The 13,012-nt window shown below is 37.3% G+C and overlaps 1 protein-coding gene across 1 annotated transcript in view; it reads right to left on the bottom strand.

Annotated features, from left to right (window-relative positions):
- Nucleotides 1-1,809: 1,809 nt before the first annotated feature.
- The window catches only part of LOC119596343 (diacylglycerol kinase eta-like), a gene marked incomplete at its 5' end in the record, with an annotated part of 43,882 nt that continues 32,679 nt past the window's right edge, over nt 1,810-13,012 (bottom strand). The window contains 12 exon segments of the mRNA XM_037945551.1: nt 1,810-4,010; nt 4,196-4,401; nt 4,504-4,617; nt 4,785-4,874; nt 5,568-5,702; nt 5,863-5,982; nt 6,194-6,300; nt 6,498-6,694; nt 6,859-6,959; nt 7,108-7,276; nt 8,012-8,123; nt 10,547-10,771. Of these exon segments, the coding sequence (XP_037801479.1) occupies nt 3,917-4,010; nt 4,196-4,401; nt 4,504-4,617; nt 4,785-4,874; nt 5,568-5,702; nt 5,863-5,982; nt 6,194-6,300; nt 6,498-6,694; nt 6,859-6,959; nt 7,108-7,276; nt 8,012-8,123; nt 10,547-10,771 (1,670 nt within the window).

Here is a 13,012-nt window from a genome sequence, read left to right as displayed (position 1 = left end):
AGACAATAGTGTTGTACAAAAGACATTTCTTCTTCTGTGTTTATGCATCAGTATCCTAATCTCTCCGTACTAAAAATTGGATCAAACTTATCTTTTTACTTGCCTCTTTTGCATAACAATAAACTACAACTGTGTGATTATTCACCCAAATACAATACAGAACACTGAAAAAAGAGGCTAATATGACCAATTATCTGCTGATATCTGTGATGAAGATCTGTGGAAGATGTTTGAAGATTAGCCTGCCTGGCTGTGGCTGGCTCTTAAAAGTCATGCCACTCAGCTACTAATATCAGAGTGTCCTTTGTCCCATGGAGTCATAATAGTTTGTGCAAATTAAGCACAATTCTGTCTTTTAGTTTGTGTTCAAGATTTGTATTTACATAACTTGCATTTACACATTTTATATGCAAATAGTTATAGTTATAAAATAAGGCTGAGTTTTAATCATCACTGTAAAAGCGTGAATCAATAAAAAAAATGGCAAATGACCTATGAGTGAAAAATTAATAAAACACTATACCCTACACAAAAAATAAATCTGAATGATCAAGAATTAGGGTCAATCACAGAAGTTCTTTGCAACCTTTGACCCCTAATTATGCACTTCCCATAATTCTACAGCATCATACACCACTATTGACACTTGCACTTGGAAGACAAACCTAGGGGTAATTGTATGCAAAGCAGGCAAGGAATTACACAATCACTGCTGGAAAATTGGTGGTGTACCTGTCCTACACAAAGTATTAAGGCAACTGTGATATCAGCAAAAAATCGCACATCAAGCTCTCTTTCACAGCCCTATTGCATCTGGCTTCCACTGATGCTATAAATCAATCATAATACCAAATACCAGTCTTTTATACCACTGAATCCTTACAAGAAAAAAAAATTACAAAACAAAATACTTGTAACATAAATTCTAATTCCTGTCCATTAGCAAGTTTTCACACAAGAAGGAGAGATTTAAAATCTGCCATGAACTAGATTACCACTTTCTTTTTTCTCAACAGAATCTGTATGATTCTTTGAAAAGATTATTTTCCTCAAGGCACCTAAGTATCTCAAGCCCCATTTTAGTAAACTTAAAAATTTACTAACTTTCTTACTGAGGCAAATGCACTTAGCAGCTCAGTGACAATTAACAGGTTGGCAGGTATGGATAATTAGTTAGAATTATTTAGATGCACTGCATTCAGCCATGCATCATCACTCTTTCCTGAAAATTTCTGCCCCAAAAGGAGGAGGAGGAGAAGAAGAAGAAGAAGAAGAAAAGAGTATAGCATAAGGTTTGTGTACTGTGAGAATGGCAGGGAGATGGAGATGGGAAGAGTGAGAGGCAGGCAGGGAAGAGAGAAATAGAGAGAGAGAGAGGGGGGTGAGTGAGTGAGTGAGTGAGTGAGTGAGTGAGTGAGTGAGTGAGTGAGTGAGTGAGTGAGAGAGAGAGAGAGAGAGAGAGAGAGAGAGAGAGACAGAGAAGAGAGAGAGACAGAGAGAGAGAGAGGGGAGAGAGAAGAAAAGAGAAGAGAGACAAGAGAAAGAGGAGAGCAGGAGAGAGAGAGAGAGAGAGAGAAGAGAGAGAGAGAGAGAGAGAGAGAGAGGGAAGGGAGAGAGGAGAGAGAGAGAGGGAAGGGAGAGAGGGGAGAGAGAGGGAGAGAGAGGGAGAAGGGGAGAGAGAGAGAGAGGAGAGAGAGAAGAGGAGAGAGAGAGAGAGAGAGAGAGAAGAGAGTGAGAGAGGGAGAGATGAGAGGAGAGGAGAGGGTGAGGAGTGAGTGGAGTGAGAGTGAGAGTGGAGGAGATGAGAGAGAGAGAGAGAGAGAGAGAGAGAGAGAGACTTAAGTGCAATTGCATATTTGTGCTTTGACCTTTTCTTAAGAAATTAGTTCTTTCAAACACCCTGATCCAGTCTCAGAACTCACAAGGATCAGACTGCAAACAGCCTTCACAAAGTATTATTGCTGGAAGCTTCCCAGTTATTAAAGTGTTTTGTACTCTGAAATAGACTAGAAGAATATATGTCAATCTCAAGTAGCTAATCCTAAAGAGGAAAAAGTGATAGCCCAATCCTGACAACTTAAAAATAGTCTTCTCATCAGGCTTGCATTAATCTTTATGCTTATACTGACAGCTTCTCTCGTGCTATTTACCATAAACTAAACCTAGTAGTATAAATCTAACGATGTCTATGGAGAAAAGGTGTAAGAGACTTACAATGAAGATCTTTTAAGAAACAGAATATCAAATAGGTGATGCATCAAAAGCACATGTGAAATGAGCAAATCCATGACAGTTCAGAAAACTCTCACTTCCGATCAGGAAAGCTTGGCAACGTCTAGGAATCTACTTCGGACACAAATAAAAATCTAAACTTCTAAATAGAGGAGCACAACCCCAACTTAAAACCATCCTTAAGATGATACCTACTGTGACTCAAGTTAATCTCAAGGGGCTCATTGAGATGACAATGGCAGCACTAGATGGGGTGCTTTTCCATGCACACAATTAGCTGTTCCCGACCATACATCAGAAACCTAAAATGTATTTCCATTTCTCTTTAATAAGCTACTTTCTTTTATTGTGGAATTTATATTCTGTATTTCTGACAGTAAATTCTGAGTTATACATATATCAATAACTTAAATTTATAACGTATATCTTTTTAAATACAAAGTAAATAAAATAATAACAATAAGAAAATACAAAATGCAGTTAATCTTTGGTATACATTAAGTGATTAGGTGGAGATAATTCTGTAATACTGTTATTCCACTTCAATATCATTTCTTTGTAAAGTGACTCTGGATCTAAATACGTTAGAGAGCAACCCCATCTGACCTTTTCTGTTCATTCAAATAAGACCATACAAGTCTGGTGGATTTATCATACTCAGTATCACAGCCCTACAACAGGCTTACTTAAAATTCTGGTGTACATGCTTTCCACCGTACAACAGAATGGTATGAAAATCATGTATAAAACAAGAAACAACCTTGAAAACAATAATGATAATGCTCCTGCAACAAACAGTTGTCATAAAAGATCCAAACCTGCTACCAGTATGACATGAAGCATCCTTCTACACAGCTTGAACTCAACCAAGTTGTTCTTGAGGACTGGCTTTCATATCTATAACTTTCATTACACTTTGTTGAACAAGGTCATTCACATTCTAAGAACTAGTGCTAACATTTAAATAGTAATACAAAGAGTAAAATCTCTAAAGCATTTCTCACGGCTATAAATCATTACATTTCTATTCCTTTAAATGCAGCTGGAAAATGTGTTTGTTATTTCAATACATATCCCACATAAATTTCTGATGTGTTGTTGTTGAATATTAGATATAGCTATCTAAAATATCTTTCTAATTTAAGAATTTCTTTGAAAATCAATAACAGAATTCTAAAATTATTACAAAAAATGCATACAGCATGGCTTGAATATCAAGTACAGTCTACAAAACCAGTTAATCATGGTCTAATTATTAATCCCATGAATACAAAATTCCTATCAACTCTGCAACATCCATTAAAAAAATAAAACAAACTCTTAGTCATCAATTGTCCTTTCAAAACCTTTCAAATCACAATGCATTAACTTCAGTCAATCTGCAGTATCTTAATGCCATGTAACATTTACAAGAAAATCATCACATAAAATCAGAAATCAACAAACAGTGGCATTAGTACACTTACTTAAAAGGAATCTGCTCCTCTTGCTTATAAAGGAACTTCTTTTTTGACAATGAATAGTGCCATACTCCAAAATAAGGAAAATATACAAAGAAAAGGCAGAGACCCATATCAAGGTCTCCAAAGATGTATTCATAACCTTCTCTTCCAAAGGTGTCCTCTGAGGGTGCTGGTATAAAGCAGTTAATCTTCTTCTTGTGACCAAGTTTTATGTAAGTAGTTTAGCTGTGAGACTTACTGTCTTTGATCTCTCGAATACCTTGCTGGATTCGCTTTATGTGGCCAATTTTAGTAATTCCAAGTTCCTTAAGATCCCTGTCAAGAGAAAGATCAATTTGTTCAAACCCAAGTATTGTTCAATGCAAGCTCAAAATATTCCATCATATATTACATGAAAAAGCTAACTCTATAATTCCAGGTACTCAGGAGGAATGCAAGAAAGATATGGGAGAAAGAGAAAGAGACAGAGAGAGAGACAGAAAGAGAGAAAGAGACCTTACCTTCGCTCCAGATTGAGAAGCTCTGATCCCCTGATGTCATGGCGGATAAAGGACTCCCTGTACTCGGTGAGCTGCAAGGCATCTAGCCAAGCCGCCACCTCGTCCGGACCCCACTCCCTGACCTCCCTCTCGACTCCACCACGTCGCCCTTCTCGCTTCAGCTTCAGTTTGAACAAGCCTTTAGAATGTGCTCTTTTACGTTCGCCCTGTTGAAAGATGGATGAATTACATAACTCTGGAGTCAGAAATGCAAATATGAAACATCTTTTCCCCACACAGTTTCAAAACTATATTTGAATGAGACTCACCTCTTCTTCTGACATAAAGTGTATCAAGTTGTCTTTCTCATGAGCATGTTTTAGCGAGTTCTCAAGTTGGGTTAAATTTCCACGCAAACTGTCATCCAAGGTCTGGGTCAACACCTGCCAAGAGACAGAAGTCCATGTAAAATAAGAGATTATCAAATATTGCCCAATATGTAATAAGAAAACAAAACAAAATTACATAACATTCAAGTTTATTCCGGAAATTACCACTTCACATCAGCATAAATACATATATTCATACATGTACGGAAAAAACTACTTACAAGTGTTTCTTCCTTCAAGATTGTCATAATTTCAGCATGCAGACCCTTCACATTATTCACAAGCTCTGTTGCCAACATTCTTAAGTTTGGCTGGAAATAAGAGGTAGGATGTTACAAAAGATCTCCACTTTTTACAGCTTTAATTTACAGGAAAGAAGAACCCTTCCTATCTTTTCTCGAGGGTTCTGTGGCTCACTCAGTGGCTGCACCAAGCACTCTTCTCATACACTGCTCCAATTATCACTGTGTATGTTTTTACTGTGTGCTTTTAAAATTCAAACATCTAATTTTACCTCTTAAGCTTAAAAAAACTAGATAATATATCTGTAACATTTTTTCATTCATTCATCAGCCATTGAGGGTCCGTTGTTGGACGTAGGCCTTCCCCAATTGTCTTGGAGTTTGGGCCCTACCCCACCGCGCTGGCCCAGTGTGAGTTGGCGGGGTTTGGATGGTGCTTGCCCAAGGAACTTCATCGTACACACACACACACATAAGCACACACACACACACAGAAGCACGCACACACAATATCTGTAACACTGAACACCATTTCTTAAGCACGTACACTCTATCACTTTAGTTTACTGTTCTTTCACAAATACTGTAATCAAACCAATGTACAACAAATCAAACAAAACAACAACAAAAATGAGACAACCTGAAAATGATTTTTCAAGAAAGAAAATTCATTCCTCATCAAATAAATAAATATAAAACAGCTTGTTACTGTATTACAAAGTAGTGTTCTTTCACTATTTCCAGCCACCAACTGGTACTTACCCCTTCAATGACTCTTCCCTCACGCCATATTTTCTCGAGACAGGTGGAGGCTGATGACGCCAATTCATTCAAGCGGTTTTCCAAGTTTGGCGTGCTCACTGCCACCAACCGCAGTGTGCTGATGACCTCGCTTACCTGTTATGGGAGTAATCATAGGTAATTTTAAATCTTCTAGTAAAATTAAAGTGTAAATTAGATTTTTTTAAAAGCATTAATAAATATCAATTTGAATAAGAATAAATATTTAGTATCACCATCTGAAAATCACACATCTAATAAACCTGAAGACACTTACGATAGTAGCCAAGGCAGCAAGTACAGGTAACTCTTCATCAGCCAGCAATGTTGGCTCCTTAGCCTGGCTTCCTGAGCTTCTCTGTTTCTCTTCCCAGGCCTTCAGAGATACTTCCAAGTCCTAATGAGTTCACAATCGAGAAGTAAAGTAAACAAAATAAATAATACTAAGAGCAGTATTAATAACACCTACACTACATATTATAATTCCAAAAATTAATTTAACATTAGCAGTAAAAAAAACGAAAATAAATATCACTTCCTCCCCCACTTGTACTGTCAAGATACAACACTATAATTATGTCAATACAAAAATGTTAGGAGTAACTTACCCTATTCCTGCACAGCATCTGAACACGATTTTTGTGTACAATGCGGACTATGCCTGGAGGCTGTGTCCAAGCCTCACCATCCACTTGAATTGGTACACCTTCCTCTCCTAGGAACAATGAAAATGGAAACATAAACAAAACTATCATATTTGAAATTCTAGATCTATTTCAATATTTTATGTCCTATCTACTAATATCAATTCTAAAGCCACCTGCAATCATCAGTTGTTTATATGTTCATAATTCTTGAGAAGAGAAGTCTAAGTGCTTGGTAGAGTTCAACATGAACCCTTAAACATCTCACCAGCTTCTCCGAGGATCGTTATCTTAATGCTAGAGCACTGGGCAATGCGGTGATGCTGCAGATTTATGATCCGAGAGGCAGCCATCTGGGCAGAACCAAAGACAGCAACAACCTCCAGAATTTTGTCATCAAAGCTGGGAGCCAGGAAGCAGTCATCCTCCTTTGTGCCGCCCCAGAAGTTGGTGCCACCCATGAAACTGGCAAAAGAAGAAAAAATTACTATCTGTAATGTTGATAAAGAGCTCTACTCACATGAATGACTGAATATATTTTCTGACACTTTTCTGGTTTTCATATAGTTAACAGAACATAAGTTTTCCACTACACTAATACAGTAAAACAAAAATCTCTCTATTCCCACCTTGGAATGTTAAGTACAACAATACCCTGGAGTGATGGTAATGGAATTCTCTCACCATCGCATTCCAGCTGTACCCGCTGATCCAGATTTTTGTAAGTTTTCTGTAAAAACAATCATGTATCTATTATGTTCTACACAAGGGTAAAAGACTAAAGTATTACATCTAGCAAAGAACAACAAATTTCATTTTCATTTTTAATCTGTTTCAGGATAATTATGATAGAAATACCAAAGTTCAAACAAACTTACACATAACCATTCTTTAGATGCTAATACACCATACCACATGAAGTTCTTTGTACGGGAACGGCACTTTTCCGGATGTTCTTCTCGCTTGTTGTGAAAATCCAGTGTTATCTTGGCATCAATCCCAATGCCAAAATAGTTGTTCATTGTACACCTTTCCTCATACCCATCTCTGCAAAGATAATGCCTCCATTGTCAATAACATAAGAGACGGTGAGATAATTTTTTTCTTCACCCTAGTTTTACTTATCTCACCTGTTTAACCTTTGCCTCAATTTTCAGAAATATTCTTGTATATTTCCTATTGCCATTAGTATTGTTAATATTACAATACTCATGACAACAACAATAATAATGATAACAGCTTTGCTATTAATAGCATTAAAAAAAAACAAAAAAAAAACAGGAGAGGAGAAATCATGTGAGGTCACATAGGCCTAATACTTGACTCTTAGGTGGCTAAGGACTTGTAGAGCCATCCCCTGTGTAACTACATTTCTCATAACAAAACTACAGTACAGTAACCACAGCAATATCTATTCCAATCAAGTACTTTTGGCTGTGATTATATCTCAGTTAAATTTTCTTATATAAACTTCAAAATTACCATAACTTCTAAACTAAGCCATGATATTCATATATTAACTTACAGCCAATAATGTACATGTATGAAAATAATCTCAGGCTTGCATGAGCACTTGTTATCAACAAGAAAGTATGTCAGCCAATACCAATCTTAAGAGACACTCCATACCATCCAAGGCATCCCATACCACTTTCAGAATCTGTAATTTTCTTGTTGTTAGACACAAGCGAGTTCATGCTACAATGAAACCACTGTGAAGGATATGACAGATTACCAAATGAAAACAAACAAACAAACAATGACAGTCAGTTGGGTACGTACAAGGATGAGTCATCAAGGTCCATAAGGGGAGAGGCTGCAGCACACAAAGCATCAGCATTGGCCAACAGAACCTTACTGATAAGTCCTCCCGAGCTGGCACCCGCTGCAATGTCTAGAATCACACACAAGGTATTAGGGGCTCGCAGGGAACTCCAGGACACAAACGCAGGATTAATCTATTATAACTTATGTCAGTGTCTCCCAGACAGAAGGGAAATAAAGGAAAATATAGTTACTTTTGCACATCTGTAATCACAAAAATATATACATGCACATGTGCTCTCTCTTTGTCTCTCTCTCACATTCACCCAACCACTCCTCTTGCATACATTCAACTCTACCACTTTCTCTAAGTTATCAATACTCAAAGTTGTATGTGTTTATATTTCATACTCATAAAATGATAATAAAGAGGAAGACAATAAAGAAGAAGAAGAAGAAGAAGAAGAAGAAGAAGATTCATACTGTCCAAACACTCAAATATCAATGGAAAATAGTCTGATCTTATTGGTAGAAGGAGAAAACAAAATGAAACCTTTCCTAATAAAGACCTTAAATATCATTCCAAGATATTGCACAACTGAGGTAAATACCTGAATGAATGACTTGTTTCCAACTCATTTCCTGTCTGATTACACCCCTTTTTCATCAGGCTCATTTATTTACATTATAGAAAAGCAAAATGATACTGATCATCAATTATTTCAAGAAAGAAAAATTTTATTAGGAAAAAAACAAAGACTATACGAAAAGTAAATTGATTTTGCTGGGGTTGTCATTTGTCAAATGGACAACACTGAGATTCCACTGCCTCTGCTGAAGTTCAATGAGCTGCTCCTCCTTCCACAGGTAATCTTTGATAAGAGTTAATGTTACTTCTGCATTGAGTTACATGTTGGCTAAAAACTAGGGAAAACACCAAATACTGAAAGTCACAGATGTCCAAAATGTTCCCCAGAAGATAAGCTCGTAGGATCAGCTACCTTCTTGAAATTAATATCAATCCATATATAAATTACAGCAATATGAGTTTTAACTTATGGAACACCATGTATAATGTTTCTATAGAAATCAAATACAGTTTCTATTCTCACGTATGTTATTCTTAAATGTCTATTACACACATATTAAAAAGAAAATTTGTGTTATATGTCATACAATAACGTAACTATACATCACAAGAAAATTTATGATATATATAATATTACTACACATTATACTTAAATACATCAACATACATGCACTCATTCATACATACATACATACATACATACATACATAAACTTTCTCACTTTCTAAACCTTGATTATGGCACACCTAAATCATCAACATAAAATAGAGTAAGGAATTCCATAATACCAAACACAGTATATTTTCTATGGCTAAAATTCTTCATAACTCAATATCTTCCCAATGCATTTTACACAATTATACAACACAAATCAATATTGTGCACAAAAACAGCAATCAAATATGGTGTTCTTCTCACACACCATAAGCAAAAAATATGCACAAAAAATACCTAAAGCCCTTTAAAAATGATTAATTAATGAAACTATTTCCTAAATTATCAGTCAAATAAGTTTACCATTTCCACCTCCCTTCAATATTACAGATGAGAAATTTCTAAGAATGCTGTCCAATATAACATAAAGATGGAACAAGTTTGAGTTTGAATAAAATATGTACAGTAAATCATAAAAACTTACTTTACTGGTAATTACTGTTATTCTACACTCCATAAAGAAGTCTAAAAAAATAATTATTTTCTTTATAAATCTGTGCTGTAGTACATAACTACTGTTATTAAATAAAATATCTCCCTTCATATGCTTCACGACCTTGTAGGCCTGTGACACGGAAGGTTAACCAATCTTTCTTGGTATCAAATTATATTGACAGTATTATCATTGATGTGCCTCTAACATTTTCCTTTTCTCTTATGTACTTGTAAACACAGAGTTTTCCAAGATACAAGCCAACAGAATTGCATGTTGAGTAAACCCATCACCGTCTTCTAAGCAATTTATCTACAAAAGTATTGTAATATCCGGCCTGACATACACACAAATAAGAAACTTCCACATTTATTCACAAACATACGCACTAAATACTACATGCAAAAAACAAAACTTTTGCAGATGTTTAGTACTCAAAATAAAATTTTGTTATCTTTTATAATACTTATTAGTTGGTTAGTAAAGGAATTAATATATAACTGTGAAATTTTCATGATTTCTTGTGTATAATACCGTTAAAAGTTATATCTTGAATATACTACAGATCTACAAAATCAAGTATTTTTTGTTAGAAGATATACTATTTCAACAGCTCCTTCACTGGGCCACTGCCAAGCAGACTCTTTTATGATATGATGCTTAGTGTGCAAGCAAAACTGTTAATTATTTATACAATTATGTGACAGTAAAAATTCAGCAAAGCATTCATGCTGCACTGATCAAGCCCGATGTCCTATTGGGAGGAATCAGTTAGTGTAAAACCAGTACTGGCTCAAGGTTCACATGGTCAACATACTTGGCCACATGGGTAGTGAGACAAGTGGGTTGATGATAGGGAGGTGTTTGCGAGATGATCGGGCAGCCGCAGAGCTTCTAGCTAAGCCTCGGCTTGTAGAACCCCGCCCCCCACGCTCAGGACTCCTGCTCTTGTCCCGTCCAGGGGTCGTAGATGTCACATTCAGAGTGGAGATGGGTGGCCCTGGACTTTTGAGGGTAGAGCCTGTAGATATTCGCCGCGATGCTGATGGAGAAGGAGGGTTTGTGAGGATGGATGATGAGGATGGTGGTTTGGTGAGGGTAGGAGAGGAAGGGGTCATATAGGCCCACACAGGTGGCATCAAAAAACCTGCAGATGATGGAGTGTGTGGGGTTGAGTGTGACAGGGAGGAAAGAGTACTTGCGCTTCCTTGACTTGTCATTGCAGGGGTAGAAGGCAGGGAAAGGCAGGGTGGTGATACTGGAGAATTAGGGACTGCAGACTGTGACAGGGATGGAGAAGAGTTGGCATCTCTTACTTTTAAAGGACTAGAGGAAGGATCTGTATTATAGGGGAAAGCTGATTTTGTCCCTGAGGTTGAGGCACAAGGTACTGAGGATAAGGTTGTGTGTGACATGGACCCAGAGCATGGAACAGGTTCTGACTGCATTAATTCTGTGCACTGGGTTATGGTCATACAGGTTGAGATGGGACTCTGTCTCACCCGCAAAATAGGTGTCAGATATTTCCGCAATGACAAATCTTCACCACTGATATCAGGCGAAAGCACTCGCCCCATGGAAGAATGATATGTAGGGTGGCTATGATGAGGGAAGTCCAGTGGAGTCAGGCATTTATGAAGAGTGGTCTGTGAGTGTTTGGTCTTTAAAGCATCATGCACGTGGGTCTGGTGAAGCAAGGGTGGCGGTTGTACATGAGGCACAGCGGGAGGGCTCAGTAGGGTATTTGATGAGCTCCGGTCGGTGGGTGTAGGCTCGAGCCGTGGGAAGTCTGTGCTAACCTCACTAGCTGGGCGGGGGGGTTGCTTGGCTAAAGGAAAAAAAGAAGCGAGGAGAGAAAGTGTCAGGTATGGGTTACTACAGCTTGGGTTATATGACTACTTTAAAGGAAACCAGTCATCAAAAAAACTGCCTTTAGGAACTAATACAAAAATGAGATAATTTGGGGGATTCTTGAAGTGCGATTTACATTTCTTTTGCAAATACCAGGACTGTCCGTTCCAATCTCCGACCTTTAATAACTACCAAATCTTTGGGAATTCAAGGCAGAAGTCTGATGACTGTTATTTGTTAATAGCATTTCAAGAGGTTAAGGTGCAAGACATTTTTAGCATTCATTTAATCTAAGAAAACTTCCATTCAGGATCCTAAAGTTATTTACACATCTTTCCATGAGCAAAGACTTTATTACAGTTTAAAACAAATAGCCACTAATTTTACCTGATTCAGAAATTTTCCTGGGTCTCTTACAGCCATCAGTCTATCAGCTACTCTACTTCAACCCTAGTGGCTGTGAAATACACTAACGCTTTATATATCTTGCTCAGTCACAGTTAATTCTACTTGGTGGTTACATTCTATGGTCATAGCCGTGGGTAACTCAGTAATGCTTAGCAAGCTGAACTATCCTACATTGCAAGGATATGATATTCTGAATTTCTGCAGGGTCTAATCTAGTGCCAGCATCCTTTGCCTTAATCCTTAATAATTATATGATCAGAACTTTCTGACCACATTGGTATAGCAAAGAATAAATCTAAAAGGCAGGCTGTGTGTGGGCTATCAACTCACTAATATACTATCACATCATACTCAACCTTATCTTAAATGCTTAATTACCCATTTTGTACTTTTGTAAGCATGTGTGTGTGTGTGTGTGGGGGGGGGGGGGGTGTAAGTGTAAGTGTAAGTGTAAGTGTAAGTGTATGTGTGTGTGTGTGTGTGTGTGTGTGTGTGTGTGTGTGTGTGTGTGTGTATGTGTATGTGTATGTGTGTGTGTGTGTGTGTGTGTGTGTTGTGTTGTGTTGTGTGTGTGTGTGTGTGTGTGTGTGTGTGTGTGTGTGTGTGTGTGTGTGTGTGTGTGTGTGTGTGTGTGTGTGTGTGTGTACATGTGTACAATGTGTCTGTATGTGCATGCAGGTTTGTGGTTATGTGTTCATGTGTATTTATGTGTACATGTTATATATGTGTGTGTGTGTACATTTCTTTCTGTGTATTCAAGTGCATCTGTGTGTATATGTGTATTTGAGTATTTGCATGTGCAACTATATGTGCACATGCATATGCACAGCATAAAATGCACAGGAGTGTGAGTGCACAGACATATTCTCACATCCATGCACATATACACATTTATGTGAACATAAACTACTGATAGGATCTGCGTAATCCTCTTGATATTACCTGGAATTATCATTACTTGTAAGAATTACAAACACAGAGATCATATACTTTACTATTCCATCCTTACATACAGATAAGAAAT

The sequence above is a fragment of the Penaeus monodon genome, chromosome 37 (genome assembly GCF_015228065.2).
Source record: "Penaeus monodon isolate SGIC_2016 chromosome 37, NSTDA_Pmon_1, whole genome shotgun sequence".
Lineage (NCBI taxonomy): Eukaryota > Metazoa > Arthropoda > Malacostraca > Decapoda > Penaeidae > Penaeus > Penaeus monodon.
The sequence above is the reverse complement of the archived record's forward strand: the minus strand, read 5'-3'. Positions and strand labels throughout refer to the sequence as shown.